The sequence below is a fragment of the Cebus imitator genome, unplaced genomic scaffold (assembly GCF_001604975.1).
Source record: "Cebus imitator isolate Cc_AM_T3 unplaced genomic scaffold, Cebus_imitator-1.0 Scaffold88, whole genome shotgun sequence".
Lineage (NCBI taxonomy): Eukaryota > Metazoa > Chordata > Mammalia > Primates > Cebidae > Cebus > Cebus imitator.
Window position 1 is genome coordinate 2,626,278 of NW_016107403.1, and position 20,355 is coordinate 2,646,632.

Sequence of the window (20,355 nt, forward strand, 5' to 3'; positions counted from 1 at the left end):
AAAAAAAAAAAAGAAAAGAAAGAAAAAAGAAACAATAGCCATGTTTTCATGTATACTCTGAATATTTGATAAGCAAAAAAGTCTGAGATATTGTTACAAAAGCAACAATATATGATGGCCATTACTTGTATCAACATTGTCTTTCTAGAATTTACACTGACCAAGTTGAAACTGATTGAAAGTGTTTTTTAAGCACCACTTCTACAGTTTCTTTGTATTCTCTTGCTCATAGACATTGATGAATGCCAGCACCGTCATCTCTGTGCTCATGGACAGTGCAGGAACACTGAGGGCTCTTTCCAGTGTGTGTGTGACCAGGGTTACAGAGCTTCTGGCCTTGGAGACCACTGCGAAGGTAAGAATTGCACCTGATTTCAGAATCATAAAATGCCCCAATCAGAGGGAAATCTAGTCCATCTCAGCCTCTGTCTTTGAGCCTGACCTCTTGATTTCATAGTGAAGACGTTCATTAGTTCCCTGCAAAGTGTCTTCCCTGGGGTCACACAAATAATTCAAACAAGGGAGTAGAGTCCAGATTTTCTTTGCACTGCTTGGAGCTGTCTTTTAGACTTGTGACAGCCAAAGGCATAAAAGAATCAGTTTAACTGTACCAGCTATAGATGGTTTATCCTGGGTGCATAGTTCTGAACTGTAACACCTTGTTTATGCAGAATCAACTTCCAAATGTTCCAAATAAGTAAGTACAACTTAATTTTCCAGGTAATTAGAGGGTTTTTCAGAGCCTAACTTCAATTCAGTTTTTAGCTTTTTGCATAAAACATTTCTGAAAGATAGCCCACATGTACAGTATTGGGTGGTTGTTAACCACTTTGACCACTTGCTTGGTGAACAAGCTCTCTGAAGTGGTTGGAAGACTGAGCCAGACCTACGTATGGAGAGGGGAATGTCTTCTACCAGTGGGCTTCTTTTTCACTTTTACCACCAGTCTGTCACTTGTGACCTTGTTCATTGTCCACCTAAGTAACAAGCTTTTTCCCAGCCCACCTGAGGCTTCATTGCATTTACATCCTGTCCGTTGTGAAACCGGCAACATCAGTTTTGGCAGGGTTGTGTCTCCCATTTAGGGTCAGAGTGTTTGAAGGAGAGTCTGAACCCCACGTTTGAGAGAAGTGGATGAGCCTTTTGGTGAATGGTTTCATGACATGCATTTCAGCAGCCCCAAATCCTTTTTCACTCCCAGGCCAGTTGATTGGGAAAGATCCATTGTCATTTACAGTATCCTACATTTCTGACCAGAGAACTTGGCACAAGCAGTCACAAGTGGCTGAGTCCCCATATTCTACTGCTGCTGGAAGTGTAAAATGACTCAACCCTTGGGAAGGCAATTTTGGCAGCATTTTAAAGGCCTTATCAGTAAATCAACTTCTAAGATTTTATCCTAAGGCGATAATGTTCCTCAAAGAGTTAATTATACCTATGAAAAGTGGTAATCAGTATACCCATTGAGGCCAGATGCGGTGGCTTATGCCTGTAATCCCAACTCTTTGGGAGGTTGAGGTGGATGGATCATCTGAAGTCAAGAGTTTGAGACCAGCCTCACCAACATGGTGAAACCCTGTCTCTACTAAAAAATATATAAATTAGCTGGGTGTGGTGGTAAACACCTGTATTCCCAGCTACTTGGGAGGCTGAGGCAGGAGAATCACATGAATCTGGGAGACAGAGCTTGTAGTGAGCTGCGATCATGCCTCTGTATTCCAGCATGGGTGACAGAGCAAGAAGACTCCATCCCAAACAAACAAACAAACAAAACAAAAATTAGCCAGGCATGGTGCTAGTGCTTGTAATCCCAGCTACTCAGGAGGCTGATACAGGAAAATGGCCTGAACCTGGGCGGCAGAAGTTGCAGTGAGCCAAGATCGTACCGCTACACCAGCCTGGGTGACACAGCAAGACTATCTTAAAAAAAAAAAAAAATCACACACACACACACACACACACACACACACACACACACCCTATTGAGAAACAGGTCAGATAAGTGATAAGATATGACTATGTATGAAAAAGTTGTGTTTTAGGAACTCTCTAATACATGGGTAAGTGATAATGATTCAAGGTAGTGGCATCCCAAGGTGGGAGGGTCGGTCGTGTTGGAAGGAGTCATTCATGGAAGAATCTATTCTAGAACTAAGTAACGGGTAAGGGATTTGCTACAGCAGAGGTCCCAACTTTTTTGGTACCAGGGACCAGTTTCATGGAAGACAGTTTTTGCCTGGGCGGGGTTCGGGGAGATGGTTTCAGGGTGAAACTGTCCTACCTCAGATCATGAGGTGTTAGTTAGATTCTCATAGGAGCATGCAACCTAGATCCCTCACATGCACAGTTCACAAGAGGGTTTGCCCTCCTGTGAGAATCTAATGCAGCTGCTGATCTGTCAGGAGGCGGAGCTCGGGGTACCGCTTGCTCCCTGCTGCCCACCTCCCGCAGTGCGGTCCGGTTCCTAGCAGGCCACAGACCTGTACCAGTCCATGACCCAGGGACTGAAGACCCCTGTGCTAGGGCACTGAAAACCTCAAATGACCATCAGCATCTCTTCTGTCCTGATTCCTGGCCAAGCCAAGAAGGAACTGCACCATTGATTAAGTCTTGAGTAATTGATGTTCATCCCAGGGCATGTTCCTCTGCTTTGTCTGTTTTAATGTGTAAACATCTTAATAGAAGTGTAAGGTTTTTATTCCAAAAACATTCATGCATGAAAAGTCAAAAACATTTAGCAAACTCGTTCTTCATTATTAATGTATATAAGTTATGCTTATGTTCCATAAGAAAGCTTCTTTTGGGTTATGTAATCAGGCCCTTTTAAAGTCAGGACTAGTTTCTCTGGTGTACTGGGTTATAAATAGGACTGTGGTCCATCTAACTAATTCAGAGCTCCCTTTGAAACTACGTTAGCACTTCAGCCTGCTAATTCCCAACTAGCAATGTTTCCGACCCTCCCCAGTGATATTTAGCCATAATTAACTAAGCTGTGGCTGTTCACATGCCTCTCACAGCTGTTCAAGAAAGAGCTATCTTTCTTGTTGGCTTTTATGTTTACATGTGTAATTTTCCCATAATAGCTCTGGCAAAGATCCTGTTTTCTTACAGTATTGTCCTGTCATCCTGTTGGCCTCCTCATGGAGTCAGAATCCCAAGTGTTGTGCTTGCCTGTGTGCACTGCTGACTCCAACATGCTCGGTAGCCACTCATTCTGTGATAATGAGGGTGCCTCAGTTGTCCTGGTTCTTAGGGGCCTTGAGCATCTCAGCTTTCAAAGGCTCTGTCTGTGACTGATTCCCTCTAAGCACAATCTTTCATCCCTTGTCTACCTTAATCTTTCTCCAACTCCTCACTAAGGTTGCTTCCTGCAGTCCCTTACAAAGCCTGAGAAGATGACTCATTACTTACTGTGTCTTTCCCTTTCTCTCTGTGGCCGTTTGCTCTTGGTCATCAATTTGTGGACAAAATTTTAAAAAGGTAGAAAGGTGGGATGGTATTTCTTTCTGGTATTTCTTTCCAAATCAGAGTCATTCATACATTAACTTACATATTCATTCAAATATTTATTTAGTGTGGAACTTGTGCCAGGCACTGTTCTAGGCACAGGGCAATAAACCAAACAGAAATTCCTTCCCTTGTTTAGCTTACATGGTAGTTTGAGAGATAACAAAACATGATAAATAAGTAAAATATATAGTTTGTTAAATGGCAATAAATTTTACAGAGAAGATACAGTGAGGTATATGGGGAGTGCTGAGGGAAGGTGGTGATTTTAAATGAAGAGGCAAGTAGAGGCTTCCCTGGGATGATAACATTTAATTATTCACGGGTAGAGTATTAATTTCAAAGGAATAGCAGGTGTAGATGGAGGAGGAACAGGCTATGTGGAGACATGAAGGGCTTCACGTGGGTACTTTCCATTTTCAATACCCAAGATCAGTATTCGAAGGAAGGTATCTGAAAAGCAGTTGGACCTATTATGCATTTGGAATTTAGGGGTGAGTTCTAGGCCATGAAATTGATTGGGAATGAGTATAGCTAGAAAAGAGAGAGACCCTGGGCTAAGAACCTGTAAAGGAGATTGAGGAAAAAGTGGCAAGTGAAGAAGGAGAAAAACCAGAATCCAAGAGAACAGTGTTTCAAGGAGGAGAGAGTGATGAATTGTATCATATTATTGTGAGGTAACAGAAGGACCAAAAGTTAACTGGGATTTTTAGCAAGCTGTTGGTGACCTCAAAAGCTCAGTCTTGATAGAAAGATGACATCGATTCACTATTCCTGCCCTAAAACCTGTTACTCAACTTCTAAGAAAAATAGATGTTTTCACACTACCCCAGGTGGTACAAAACAATCCCATGCTGGGCTCTCTCAATGTTTAACCTACTTTTTATTGCATTGAAGCCAGATAAAGGCCTTGCAAAAAAAAAAAAAAAAAAGAAAGAAAAGAAAAAATTAAACTAAACCTAACCCTAGCATATGGTCAGTTTTCTAATGTATACAATTATTTATAAACACTTAAAATAATGCTCTTTTCCCTCACATTCATTACTTTTCTTAGATTTTGAAAATAAATGAAAATCGAATTACTTTAAAGTATCATGAATAGGGCTGGGTGCGGTGGCTCACGCCTGTAATCCCAGCACTTCGGGAGGCCAGGAGTTGAGGTCAGGAGTTCAACTCATGTGAGCCTGGCCAACATCTCTACCACAAATACAAAAATTAGCCTGACGTGGTGGCAGGTGCCTGTAATCCCAGCTGCTAGGGAGGCTGAGGCAGGAGAATCGCTTGAGCTTGGGAGGAAGAGGTTGCAGTGAGCAAGATCACACTACCGCACTCCAGCCTGGGTGAAAGAGTGAGAGTTAGTCTCAAAAAAAAAAAAAAAAAACAGTAGCATGAATAGAGCAACTGCTTCCATTTTGTTGAGGCAAACATATAGGTTGCAAAGCATTTTTCTTGTTGCAGAAATTTATATTAGGATTCTCTATGATCTTTTTTGAATAAATAGACCAAGAGTTTTTAATATAATGCCACTGATCAAATATGCTTCTTCTCACTTCATTATCTTTATTTCCTACAAAGCATAGAAAGAAAGGTTAATGTAAAAACTGATTATCTATACCCATTAGAATAGTTGTGGAGCTATTAGAATAAATGTGGAACAATCAGAGTTCTCCTACATTACGTGTAGGAATGTAATTTCTACAGCCACTTTAGAAAACAATTGTTCAAAAGTTAAATATAACCCTACCCCATGACCCAGGCATCCTTTTCCCGGGTATTTGCTCAAAAAAGGTAAAAGCATGTGTTTACCCAAAGACTTATGAATATAGAGATATTTATAGAAACCTTATTCACAATGGCCCAAATGGAAATCCCCCAGAATGCTCATCAGAAGGAGAATGAGTAAACAAAGTATGGTGCATTCTTCCAATGGCATCCTACCCAGCAATAAAGAGGAGAGAACTGCTGATACACACAATAACTTGGGTGAATCTCAAAACTATTATGCCCAGAGGAAGAAGCCTCCAAGCACAAAAGGAATGAGAGGGAACGAGTTGGGGATGGAAATGCCTATCCCTGGACTGGGGTGGTCCCAAGGATGTGGGTACATTTGTCAAAACTCATTGAGCTGACTCTTAAATAGATGAATTTATTTTATGGACCTTATACTTCATTAAAGCTAGAAAAACATATTAAAGAAAAAGTGAGAACCTGCTTTAATTGAAGCAAAGTCACATCACGTGTGTTTTATGTTTTAGGGTCAGTCCCTGGAAACATTTTAATTCTGGGTGAACGGTCATTATAATAACTTGTTTTTATTTGATAGAAAGAAGTGATAAGGTGCTCTCTTATTTCTCTTTTATTTGTCCTGTGAATAGTACAGAAGCCAGTTAATTGGTTGATTGGGTTCTATGAGAAAAATGAAATGTGGTATTACTGTACTTGAACCAGACAGCGGGGCATGTAGACAGATGGCCACAGTCTCCATATTCACTTCTTCCTGGAATCTTTCATATTTTGGCAGCAATTATAATTATTTGCAAGAAGTGCCACAAAATGCCAATTTCTGAGAAAACAAAGAAGGTTTTATTCCTTAGCATTCTTCAGTGCTAATAACTTCAATCCTCACAGACACAGCAGAAGAGGGGCTAGTGGAGTGCATTAGGAATAATGAGCTTTGACTAGGGGTAAACATGGTAATCAGCAGCCCTGGGGAAAGTTCTGCCTGGCGTTCATGTGGTCAAGGGGGGGTCATTAATTGTCTTACGTTCTGACAGACTTTTTAAAAACTCATTATTGGTTATGTATACCACTTTTAGTTGCGCATATGCTATGAATATATACATTTTTTAAAATCCAGGCTACCTTAAACCTCTTTGTTACAGCTGCTGAATAAGTCATTTAAACTAGGTTTTTGCTCTTGCTGTTCTTCTGTTCAAAAGTTCTTCTTCCTCTGACTCCCCTGTATTCTCCCCTATTATGAAATTTACCATAAGTAAATTTACAAATATGCTTCTTTTACACACAAGTTTTATTTTAAACTTTATGATATTCTTTGTCTAAACATACATGACCCCTAAAGTTGATACTATTATTTTGACAGATAATTATATTTGGTGACAATTCTTATGTTACATTGGTTTAGACTTATAAAACAATATAATAGTTTATGTTTACAATACAGTTTGTTTCTTTGAACAAACATTTCGCTTTGGGGGCAAAGACCATGCTAAAACCCTTTAAATTTTTTTCTATAATGTGTAATACGGGAGCTTGTATAAATAGATCAAGTGTTGCTCAAGATATACTTAATAAGTGTTTTTGAAGTATTTTCAATCTTTATCATCACCAAAACATAATCAAGTAAATTATTATTTGCTACAGAATTTTCACTTTTCCTCTTCCATTTAATTTCATTTGATGTTTAAAAGTTCCATTTCTTGACCAGGTATAATGGCTTGCGCCTATAATCCCAACACTTTGGGAGGCCGAGGTAGGTGAATCACTTGAGGTCAGGAGTTCAAGACCAGACTGTCCAACATGGTGAAACCACATCTCTACTAAAAATACGAAAATTAGCTGAACATGGTGGCGAGTGCCTGTAATCCCAGCTACTCGGGAGGCTGATGCATGAGAATCACTTGAATCAGGGAGGCAGAGATTGCCCCGAGATAGCGCCACTGCACTCCAGCATGGGTCACCGGGTAAAACTCTGTCTCAAAAAAAAAAAAAGTTCCACTTGTTTACTAAAGTGCAAAGCCTTTCAAAATGTTTTATTTTTAAAAAATTTAAAAAGTTGTCATGTACTTAAAATTATGTATTATAAATGATGTAAAGTAGTGCACCTTTACGTGTAAGAGAAATGTCTTAACTTTCTGATATGTGGTTTACTTAGTCTTTTAAAAATTTTACATTGGTTTTTAGATATCAATGAATGCTTGGAGGACAAGAGTGTTTGCCAGAGAGGAGACTGCATTAATACTGCGGGGTCCTATGATTGTACTTGTCCGGATGGATTCCAGCTAGACGACAATAAAGCATGTCAAGGTATTTCTCACTCTTTTTATCCCCAGACATTATTTACGTAATTCTTCAATTCTGCCATGCTTCCTGACGATAGTCTGTGGTTTTGCCAAGTGATTTATATGTAAATAATCTATGTCAATTTTATTGCTAAAATACCTGTCTTGGGTCTGCGTCAAGTGCAGGAGGGTGTTGCTTTGTCCAGCATGCTGTCAGCTGAAACTCATACAGATCAGAGCCATGTCCTCACTCTGAGTACTTCCATGCTGAGATCACCTGTACTTTGCTCTTCCTTCTGTGCCATAACCTTGGTACTGGATTCAAAATTATCTTACAGCTTTTTTATGTCTTTTTTGGTCATATTTTATTTTGTCTCATAGGTGATATTGAACTGTCTTTTTCTGACTCTCTGTTTTTATCCAGTATCCACATTGCTTTTTTTGTTTTTGTTTGTTTGTTTTTTGAGATGGAGTCTTGCTCTGTCACCCAGGCTGGAGTGCAGTGGCTTAGTCTTGGCTCACTGCAACCTTTACCTCCCAGGTTCAAGTGATTCTCCGGCCTCAGCCTCCCAAGTAGCTGGGATTACAGGCACCCACTGCCACATCCAGTTAATTTTAGTAAAGATGGGGTTTCACCATCTTGGCCAGGCTGGTCTAGAACTCCTGACCTTGTGATCCACCCACTTTGGCCTCCCAATGTGCTGGGATTACAGGTGAGCCACTTTGCCCGGTTCACCATTGCTTTTTCTCTTCCTAAGAGGCCTCACTTTGGTCAAAATCATGAGAAAGGGAATTTTATATTTTTTCAAAGTGCTGTCGCAATTAATCTTCCAAGCAGTACAGTAGACGCAGAGTACTAACAAAAACACAGCAACACAACACAGGTACTAACAAGAATAATCACAACAGCTTTAACTGAGTTTCTTCAGTGTGCTGAGCACTGCAGGTATCTTGGTATCTCTTTGAATTCTTACAGCAACTTCAGAGGTAGTTTTTCTTGTATTTGTTTTGTGCATGAGTAACTGAGGCTCCAATAAGTTAAGTGTGCTGCTCTCTAATGAGTGGTAAAGTTGATGAACTCAGGATCTTTTCCCACTGCTCTTCTCTACACTGCCATACCACTTAATTGTTACATTTAGAGCCAAAAGAAAGAAGACAGTGAAGTTTAGCACCCCATTGAGTCATTTCGATACCATGGCTAAAAAAATTAAATTTTCTGGATTCTGTATCCCAAAATTGACTTGCCCTAAAAGCTTTCCTATATTTACCAGTGTTAGTAAACCCATATCTATATTTTCCCACTGAAAATTCACACTTATATTTACCTTTATATCTATTTATTTCTGATACCTGACAAATACTATTTTTTCTTATTGTTTCTCTACCATTATAGAATTGTGTAGTGTATCCCAAAGGACAAATAAATAAATAAATTGTTAGAGTTACCTTTTATCCACTATTACTGAATATGTATGGCTTTTTAAAAATAATGCCATAAGTTATATCTCCTCTCACATGTTCCAAATAACAGTATTCTTGTAGGATAAGATGGTGTCTACTCTCTAAGTTATGGCACTGGAATTATATTGTACATCTATATTACCAGTCACACCCAGCCGTGTGTCAGAGATAGGAAAAACATAGAACTTTGAACACAAGGTTTTTAAAAATTAATTCCTTTGCTGATTCCAAGATTTAAATATACACCTTTCTGTACTTGATGTGAACCCAAGACAGATATTTTAAAAATTGCAAGATTTATCATTTGAGATCTTGTATTTATTCACCATCCTGATGCAATAAGGTGAAATTCAGTTTTTTTAATGCAGAAATTTAATGTGCTTAGATTTAATGCAATAGAGAAGGAACATTTGAATTATAAATATATATGAGAATATTTGCATTTGGGGACTATTACCTTTTAACCAAATGAATCTTGATTTATATGAAAATGCGAAGACACACACAACACACACACACACACACACACACACACACACACACACGGAAAAGACCAAACCCTGAATCTTGTTTTTATTATAGGCTTTTTGGCTTAAAATTATATTTTCTAATTCTTCTCATCACAATTTCTTTTGGCGAAATACAGGCAAAACCAAATCTTAATATAAATGGCCCAAGATTTCATATTACATAAATTTAGCTTCTAGAGTTAAATCACACAGAACTAATTTAGTTATCTGATTCATTAATTGCACTATTCTATTCTCTCAGTATGCTAAATGTGTGTCTGTGGTTTGATATCACCCCTCAAATATGTGATTACTCCAAACATATGGGGTTTTGTTGACTCAATAATTATTAAATTGACTTCATTCTCTGTCACATTTATTCCTCTTTTCCAGAATAAGTTAATATGTCTGAAAAATGTAAATCTAAATAAATGAGAAGCATTTCTGAAGTAGGTCTTAATACTGTTTACAGAATAGTGTCTGTGAATCTCTTTTATCACCCACCATCTCCTGTTAAAAGCTGTATATGATGGCGTGTATACTCACGTCGTTTTGAATTATCTCTTTTCACTCTGTCACTAGAGGCAGTTTTGTGATCTTTCACTCTGCCTGAAGTTAGTAGCCTACTTTTCTCTAATCCCTTGGTCATGTCAGCATTCTGTAGAGAGGTGTAGATTTCAGAGTTTGTTTAAAATCTGAAAATATAATTGATGGCAATGCTAATAACCATGGACATGTTTGAATAACAGTGTGTGATAAACTTTAAACTTTACCTAATGTTCTGAAAATACTTCTGTATTCAGTAAAGCATTTTCAGTTGGAAGCATGTTTAAGATTTTCTTTCCCACACAAAACTGATGATCATATACAGACAATATGGAAATTCCATGTTAATAGTCTCTTTAGAAATGTGGCAGGATACATTTGAGATTCAAAATGCAGTTCAGTTTCATGTTTTGATTTACGCATGCCAAGTTATGAATTTCTGTGGAATCGCGGACCCATGAAAGAAACCCAACTTAAATAGAGTCTGGCTTTCAGCTCGAAGTTACTAGCAGCATAGTTCAGAAATGCCTCAATAAGTACAATCCAAATTGAATGCATATGTTTCCCTAGTTCCAAATATCATGTTGTTCTTTCTTAGCAGTTTCCTGGAAAAAAAAAAAAAAGTCTAGGAATTCATCTTCAGTTCCTTTCATCAAACTTTTTAGACAATTACTTGTTAATCAGTGACTTTATTGATGCAGAAACTTCGTGCACATTATTCCCTAGGCAAAGTTGCAAAGCATGTAGTATTTAAAGGACCACACCGAGGCATAGGATAAAATAAGAAGGGTAAGAAGAGGGGTGTCAGGTAGTGCTAGGGCTTAATAAGATGGATATAGGTCCTGTGCTTGATCCCCAGGCCAGTGTAACTTCATACCGGTAGCCTTCTTCCTCAGATAGAGGTTTATTGGGCAGCAGGTTGGAAATAAAGAATGGATCTGAGGACTAAAAGGAGGTCAAAATTCAAAAAAGATGGTCAATCTAAGGTAGTATCAATAGGTGGAAAACAGACAATATCAAAGATTTTTATAAAAGAAGTAAAGAATTTCACAGAATAAAATCATATTGAGAAATATGTAAGTAGAAAACGATTCATTGACCTTCCTTGAAATATCCAAAAATTAGTGACAGTAACAAGAATAGAATTGTTAAGAGAGTATGAGTAATTCCTGCTTGATTTCTTATTTTGATTCAGCAATGGGCAGGCCAAATAATGTGAATTATGTGGCAGATAGAAGGGTAAAGAGTTCAGGATTAATAAAGGAAGATGGTTAAATCAATAATTGTTAGATTTTCTGTTGCACAGGAAGATCAGCTAGTCAAAAAGAAGAGCCGCAGGAGATGCTGGCTGTAGGGAAAGAGATGACTTTATTGAGGACCACTGGGTCAGTGGCCAAGCATGTTCTAGCAGCCAATAGGAAGAGCATATAATCTGTACCTTTTCCCTATTCTTATTAAGCTTTGCAGTATTCATGTGGGTTCTTGTATGGAAGACCTCTTTTGTAACTGATAAAGGGAGGGCCTAGAAGATAAGAAAATGACTTTAGTAGAGCTGTGCCACCTGAATGTTGCTGCTAAGGACATGTAATCATTTTTATGATCCCAATTAACTAAAAGAACCTTCACCAGTCACCATTCAGTTAGTAGAGAAGGAAAATAACTGAGAAATTTTGTGGGGGACAAACATTCATATGACCCTGTCAATGTACTCAATAGGCATCGGGAACTCAGAGCTTTTCAATTGAGATAGCTTCTCAGGGAGCCATCAGTGTCATGATGGACATAGCTGAATAAACCAACAATTAGACAGTTGCGTATCAGAACCATTGAGAATAGGTGAACCTTTCTCTAGGTGCCTTATGTTGTCGTTTTGGGCACTGTTAGCCAATATAATTAGAACTGGTTTCAAAGAGCATTTTCCTTACAGTCCATGTGTTATCAATGCTTGGAAGTACCCCATGACCCTGGCCATGGGGAGCACAATTACTCACAGTGAGGACAAACTGAGCATGAATTGGACAACACAAGTTTATGGCATGATCTGCCCGTGAGCCTTTATAATAGTAGTTACTGCTTGTTGACCCTTTGTTGCGTGGTAGGCACTGCATTAAGCTCTCATTCGCTGACTTCATCATTGGAAAGCCATGCAAATATGAATTTCCATGGTCTAAAAGGCCTTCTTGGCCAGGCATGGTGGCTAACCTCTGTAATTGCAGCACTTTGGAAGGCCAAGGAGGATCACTTGAGGGCAGGAGTTCAAGACCAGCCTAGGCATCATAGTGAGATCCCATCTCTGCAAAAAAATTTTAAAAATTAGGCAGGCATGGGACTAGTACCTTAGTGCCAGCTTCTTCAGAAGCTGAAGAGAGAGGATTACTTGTGCCCAGGAGTTTGAGACTGCGGTGAGCTGGGATCTTGCACTGCACTGCAGCCTGGGCAACAGTGAGACCCTGTCTCTAAAATAAATAAATAGGCCTTCTTTTACTTGTATTTTATTTCTATTACCCATTTCCAATGAGCTATAGGTTGGAGTCTATTTCATTTATATTTTCACCAGACATTTGCGAAGTGCTGTTTATGAGCCAAATACTATAAATAAAACGTGTCTAGCCTTGCCCTTAAGAAGCCTACATCCTAGGGATGGATAGGCAGGAACATAGCAAGATACTACAGACTCTTTAACAACTGTGTGCATGGCAATGGGAGAGGACAAAGGAGGACGCAGCATTCTCACCAGTGGAGAGCATCTCTCAGAGTTACGGAGTATTCCTCAAGCCGCTATATGTCTAAGATAAGGGTAGCTTTGGGTTGAACCTATGAAATTGCTTTTTTTGCAGGTCAAAAGTGGCTGAACATTGGGTATTTCCTTGGTCAACCTAAATAGTTTCTCTCTCATAATTCAGCTTGTCCTGTGGTCTATGGACAAATGATATAGTTGGGCCACTAAATAAATGTCCAGCCATGTCATAATAACATTTCTTTATCATCTGTTCTATAGAGGTATATGAAAATAAAACCAATGTTTTTCAAGTTTTTAAGACTCTCTTTTAAATTACAGATATTAATGAATGCGAACATCCAGGGCTCTGTGGTCCTCAAGGGGAGTGCCTAAACACAGAGGGTTCTTTTCACTGTGTCTGCCAGCAGGGTTTCTCAATCTCTGCAGATGGCCATACATGTGAAGGTAAGATAAACCATACGAAATCATATTGTTGTGTGATAAAGAAGAGAGGAGATTGCTTTCACTTATAAAAAGACTTGAAGACGCTAAGAGGTACTCCATAATTCACAGCCTCAAAGCATGTATATGCATCAAAGTAACCCACACCTGAAAGCATAGCTCAGGGGTTGCTGGGATTTATAAATGGGATAACCTAAGGCTGTGATCATAAAAACATTCACAGATGGCTCCACAACTGGTACTAAATTAATGAGTCCAAATGTGCAGGGACTGATAGGAGGCATGAGGGAGACATGAAGGAAAACTGTGGCAACTTCCCTTTCACCCGAGACTGTCCCTGCTTTGATTGTGCTTCGTGTAGATTGTCTTGATCATTCTGTTTATAAAAAATGTCTTGGCCGGGTGCAGTGGCTCACACCTGTAATCCCAGCACTTTGGGAAACCGAGGCAGGCAGATCATGAGGTCAAGAGATCGAGACTATTCTGGCCAACATGGTGAAACCCCATCTCTACTAAAAAGTACAAAAATCAGCTGGGCATAGTGGCATGTGTCTATAGTCTCAGCTACTCAGGAGGCTGAGGCAGGAGAATCACTTGAACCTGGGAGGCAGAGGTTGCAGTGAGCTCAGATCATGCCACTGCACTCCAGCCTGGCAACAGAGCGAGACTCCACTCAATTAAAAAAAAAAAAAAAAAACTGTCTTGTGGCCAGGAGCAGCGGCTCACACCTTTAATCCCAGCACTTTGGGAGGCTGAGGCCAGGAGTTTGAGACCAGCCTGGCCAACATGGTGAAACTGTCTCTACTAAATATGCAAAAATTAGCTGGGTGTGGTGGCGGGTGCCTGCAATCCCAGCTACTCAGGCAGGAGAATCACTGGAACCCAGGAGATGTAGGTTGCAGTGAGCTGAGATTGCGCCATTGCACTCCAACCTGGGTGACAAGAGCAAGACTCTGTTTCAAAAAAAAAAAAAAAGTCTTGCTTGATTATTCTGTGTCACTGTGAACAGATCTTCTAGAATTCTTCCTCTAATATCCTTATTTCCAAAGCAGTATATTTATTTACTGTCCGTATTTATTATCTCCTAAAAGCTAATTAAGCTGTAAGATGTTAAGATAATGCTGTTGGCTTCCTACTTGAAACCTCTGTATGTTTGTAAGGATACAGCACTGGTTATTTTCATAAGATTTGTGTTCTCGATGACCTGTTATAGCTTGCTAAATGGAGGAATAATTTACTGAACCATTTTAAAAGTAAACTGAAAAGATTCCTATCATCATAATTTCAGTTGATCTCTTTTGAGAATCTAGTTATCGAAACTCAGCTATATTTTAAAGAAGTAAATTGCAAAAGTTTTGTTCTGGGTCTAAGATAGTGCCCAGATTCTTTGCTCTAAAAAATAGTGCAACAGGAAGTGTCTGCTCATTGCTAGTACCACAGTGGAACCAAGCCGAGTGCCAGCAACCAGGTTCATCTGAAACTAATTATTATATTGGGAGGAATAAACTGATCTTATAAAAAGCAGGAGATTGTTGAAGTTACCCTCCTGCTGAGCAGACAAAACATGGACGCCAGATTTGACTTGAATTGGGAGAGAGAGAGTTCAGGGTAACAGATTGAGGGGTTTGGAAGGGATAGGAAGTTGGGAAATGGAGGAAAGCATCATAATAATGTGAGTGATGAGAGATTTACAAGAAATCCATGCTTCAGTGGTTCAAGTTTTATGTTAATTTTATATTTAGAACTTTGAGACCAGAGCTTTTAGAAAAGACGCTCTGTGAATGCAAATGTTCTTTTGCAGAGATTACAGTATTCCCCACTTGAGGGATAAGGTGCAGGCCCATCCAAGTCACTGAGAAACAGATTTGCAGAATTTCCAGAAAGATGCAGGTTTGCTTTGTTGCTTAGCTCTAAATCATGCCTGGTAAAGGCGTGAAAAATGGTCCCTGGTATAACTGCTGATGGTTGTGCCATGCAAAATTATATTCAGAAAAAAAAAAAATGTAAGTGACCTCAAGTGCTCACTAGTCAAAACTGTTGTTCCAAAAGAATATACCAAATATAAATATGTACACATTTGTTTTGCCTTTTGTAGTTACTCATTTTTATTGAATTCTGTGCTTTTTTAACATGGATTTCTGCAACTTGAGGGTTTCATAATCACTGTAATTTAGTTGCAGCTCTCATTTTGTTGGTCATTTACTTGGCAAAGACTTGAATTTAAAAATGTGATTTTAGAAAACTTGTATTGCTTTATAAATTACTGTACTCATTGAGTATACCCTTTTTGAGACTTAATCCATACTTCCTTGACTCCAGAAACTGGACAATTTTCTAAGTAATGAAACCCAAGTTAGAATATTATGTTGGTATTATGCATGGTAGTATAACTAGAAATCTCTGTAATTATTATGCATGTTATTCTCTTTCTGAAATAAGTTCTGCATGGATTTTATTTTTTATGGGCTTAATCCAATATTCTTAATTGGTCCAAAGTTTCCTTTGTTAGACTTAGTCTAAAACTTACGGCAGTCGTGCTGTCCTGATTCTACCTCTGGCCATGCTGCGGACAGAGCCAGCTCATGTGATCAGGATTCGGCAGTGAGGCTGATGTGTTATTGAAATTTAGCAATGGAGCAGTGTTGCATAGTACTTGAATTAACACTGAGAAGTGGCTGGCACTCTTATGCCCATTTATTGACTTCCTTCTGAGCTCCTGTTTGAGGAGCTGAAGCCATGTTGATACCAGGGCTGAGCTGCCCTGCTGTAAGCAGGGCTAAATAAGCCCCGCAAAGCTGAAGGAAGGAGGGCCCTTCCCTGATTTCCTGCGACTTGGAGAAGTGTCAACATCTGATCATAGTTAAGGAACCACAATGAAGAGGCAAACTCTGTAAACATGAATTGTCTTAAGTGTAGCATGACAGGTTCTATAGAAATAAAAATGGCACCACTGGCTCCTTCCCTTCCCTTACATGTGTAGGATGAGTATTTCTAATCTGAAAATCCAAAATCTAAAGCACTCCAAATTCTAAAAGTGTGAGTGCAGATGTGATGCTCAAAGGAAATGCTCATTGAGCATTTCAGATTTTAGATTTTTGGATTAGGGAAACTCAACAGGTAAGAATAATGCACACATTCCAAAATTACCACAACCCCCACCAAAAAAAAAAATCCCAAATCTGAAATACTGCTAGCCCTAAGCATTTTGGATCAGGGATACTCAATCTGTATATGGTACTCTGGGATACATACCTGGGGGAGGAAAGGAGAAATACCGTGGTTCTCCCATGTAAGATAAAAGATGGTCTAATTCCAAGTTCAAGTAAAGTGAGAAGTAGATGGTAGGTGAGCGGCTATTTGTCATTTATTCATTCACATAACCAATATTAACTGAGTTCCTATCTGGTTCCAGGCCCTCTTCCGAGGGCAAAACACAGTTCTTGCCTACATGAAGCCTACTTTCCACTAGGGGAATTGGGGATAAATAAGCCAATAGTATGTATAGGATACATTAAGTGTTTATAACATAGCATAGTTACCCTTTATGGATATGAATAAGTGCAGAATGTAACATGCCATATATAATATAATACACAGGTTACGTTTTTCAGATCCCAGACTTGGATGTCAGGAAATTGCAGGGGAGCAGGACCCTTTTGGTTGACGACTTCTGCTACATTTCCCTTTTATCTGAGTTACAGTTCATCTCCTCTTCCCACCTTATTTTCACTCTATAGCCAAAGCTTTTATCTTGTGTATTAAAACAAAGGAAATGTTTTCTTTCACTCAGCTCATTGTTTTATGTTCCATTTGACCATATCCATTTGTTTAACAAAAAATCACAATTCTTTTGCCTTTTTACTTTTGCCCTTTTTTATTGTGGAATTTTAATTCACATGAAAAATACTCATCATCAAGCCTGGATGACATAGCAAGACCCTGTCTCTACAAAATTTTTTTTTAAAAATTGGCTGGGGCCGGGCACGGTGGCTCATCCCTGTAATCCCAGCACTTTGGGAGGCCGAGGTAGGTGGATCACCTGAGGTCAGGAGTGTGAGACCACCCTGGCCAGCATGGTGAAACCTCATCTCTACTAAAAATACCAAAATTAGCTGGGTATGGTGGCGGGCGCTTGTGTTCCTAGCTACTTAAGAGGCTGAGGCATGAGCATCACTTGAACCTAGGAGGCAGAGGTTGCAGTGAGTCAAGAGATCACACCACTGCACTCCAGCCTGGGTGACAAGAGTGAGACTTTGTCTCAAAAAAAAAAAAATCCTTATGATTGCATTCATAAACTGACTTGATATTTGGTTTCTTCATCTGAATGTCCATGACAGAAAATTAGGGAAACTTGTGGTAATCATATTCCTTGGGGTCACCACGTCTGTCCCCCTGCCCATCGGGAAAAACCCCCTGGTCTCTGACTTTGTGTCACTTCTTTTCCATCCCTCTTTGCTTGCTGCACTCAACCAGGAACAGCCATGCTCTTCCGGTCATGTGCTCAGGCTGAGCAAGGGCTTATGTGACTGCAGTGGAATCCGGCATATCACTCATCTCAAGGCTCCCTGTGTACTCCATCCAGTTCACATGATAGAGTGGCCATGTTCATCTAGCAGGGACCCCAAGGAGCCCAGCCACACAGAGGTAGCACCAGCAGCTTATAGGACCTGGGCACCTCTCCCTCCAGTGCTGGCCAGGCTTGGTTAGCCATGGCCAAGTAGGCCTCCAAACCATGGCCAGAATCACTCCCTGATGTCCTGTCTTTTAGAAAAAGCATCCTCATTCATTCTTTCATTTGATGGATATTTATTAAGTGTCTACCTGTATGCCATCCACTGTTCTAAGTACTGGGGTCTTGTCAGTGAAGAACAACGAAAGATCCCCACTTACTTGGAGGCAATAAACTAATAGATAGCTAAGATATTAGAAAGTGTGATAAAGGTCGGGCACAGTGGCTCATCCCCATATCCCAGCACTTTGGGAGGCTGAGGCAGGCAGATCACTTGAGGTCAGGAATTTGAGGCCAGCCTGGCCAACATGGTAAAACCCCGTCTCTACTAAAAATACAAAAATTAGCTGGTTGTGGTGGTACATGCCTGTAATTCCAGCTGCTCAGGAGGCTGAGGCACATGAATCGCTTGACCCTGGGAGGTGGAGGTTGCAGTGAGCCGAGATTGCGCCACTGCACTCCAGTGTGGGTGACAAAGTAAGACTCCATCTCAAAAAGAAAGTGTGTTAAACTGTGGAAAAAAAAAAGAAAGAAAGAAAAGGTAGAGCACAATATGAGGGACCTGAAGGGTAGAGCAAGAAGTGGGAAGCTGCTTTGATGCTAAATGGGGTGGTCAGAATCAGCTATTCTGCTGCTGTAAGTGAAAGAAATACTAAAAATTTCTGTCTGAGTGAAGAAATGAAGCCATATTAAGTGCTTGTCATGTTCAGACTGGTCTTCTACTGCCTAAATGATAAAAGCCCATCAATAGATAGGTAAGAGGGCATGAGATGGCAGCTGAGGACTTTCTTCCAACTGTCAACATGATTTCTGTTGTCCAGACAAAAATAAAAAATCAGACAAAGTACAACACAAGAGTTGTAAACACTTAATGTAAACTATGGCCTTTGGATGATAATGATGTAAGGGTTTGTCAGTCATAACAACAGTACTGGTCTGGTGCAGGAGACTGACAGTGGGAAAGGCTGGGGGCCAGTGTGAGGGAAACAGGATATAAATGGAAACTCTCTGTGTAATCTTGTTGGGAACCTAAAACTGCTCTTAAAATCTTTTTTTAAACTCAGACATATTTTTGGCATTACCCTTTTTTTTATTGGAAAGGAAAAATGAAAACCTTTCATTTTATTAATAATTCTGTATTCCACTCCTATATTTTCCTCTCTTGGATGATGATGGTGATATTATTTCTCACTTTTCAAAATAATACCCTGGACTGAGTATGGGATCAGCAGCTTCTGCTCCTAGTTTTCAAAAACAATTCTACTATTGATTGAAAAATTGAGCACTGCAAGATTGGAAGGGGACTTCTTGTAACATCTAGCCTGAACTCTTGACTCACACAGTATTTTACCCAAAGTATTCAAGAGTCAAGTCCTATTGCTAAACATTGATAGAGACTCTAATCCCATAACCCTCTTGGGTACTTACTATAAACCACTCCTTGCTTACACATTCATCTGAAATGAAAACTGGTAAAAAATTGCCAGTTTGTTGAAGTATACTGAGAATAGTGTATCACAACTGAGAGATGATGAATCCAAACTCTCAGGCTAATTTTGTATTCATTGGGAACCAGAAAACACAATAAAGGTAACATTGTCAAATCAAAAAAGTAACAAATTGGGAGCAGGTTTGTTTTCACAAAAAGTTTTAGGTACTTTTTTCTATGAACAAGGAAGAATGAAAGCATAAAGCCATGATTGATAGTGCTCCAAGGCAGTTGGTGGTTTTGTGGCATGGGTATAGAACTCTCTATCACCGAAGAGAAAATATTTTTGAAAATGATTTAGCCAAGTAGGACACTGAAGAGTTCTGACACAGTAATATATTACATCTGGTGTGCTTAGCCCAAAGGTTTTTAGGTTTTTAGGAGTTTGCAGGTCTGAAACTGAAAAATCTACTAAGAGATTATGATTTTAATATTTCTTAATAGAGAGAATTATAACAATAGCATCCTCTCTCTTCCATGTGTAAAAAGAAAAAGGATCATACAACATTCTAGGTAAAGAAAGAAAGTGGCTTCCAGCTATAAAGGCTACTGTTCACACACACTCTTCCTGTGAATGTCCTTCTGCAGAAGTGAGTGAAAATGGGTGTTTAAATCATTAGGGAAAGAGCTGAGGAAATTTTTCTGGAATGAGCTGCTTCTGGACTTGGAATGCAGATTTTCCATGCGTTGCTTGATTGTCTTCCATATATCAACATTTGTATAAAGAAATTCATAACAGTAGCAGAAAATTTGAGAGCTTTTCCTAAGCCTTTTTATTTTTTTTATCACTGCCGACCTTTTGAAACCCCATAGCTATGGAAATCATCTATTCATAGAAGGAGAAGTAAACAGTTTCCATGAAGCCAAAAAATAGGCACAAGACTGCCAAAAATTGAAGTCTGTGACCAGGCTAG

At 39.4% G+C, this 20,355-nt stretch overlaps 1 protein-coding gene across 9 annotated transcripts in view; it reads left to right on the top strand.

Moving 5' to 3' along the window:
- The window catches only part of LTBP1 (latent transforming growth factor beta binding protein 1), a 463,242-nt gene that overhangs the window by 364,651 nt on the left and 78,236 nt on the right, over positions 1 to 20,355 (top strand). For 8 of the 9 annotated variants that reach the window (XM_017534853.2, XM_017534855.2, XM_017534854.2 and 5 more), the window contains 3 exons: positions 233 to 355; positions 7,429 to 7,551; positions 13,101 to 13,226. In XM_017534853.2, the coding sequence (XP_017390342.1) occupies positions 233 to 355; positions 7,429 to 7,551; positions 13,101 to 13,226 (372 nt within the window). The remainder of the gene's footprint in view (positions 1 to 232; positions 356 to 7,428; positions 7,552 to 13,100; positions 13,227 to 20,355) is intronic. The other variant, XM_037740749.1, reaches the window with a different exon arrangement.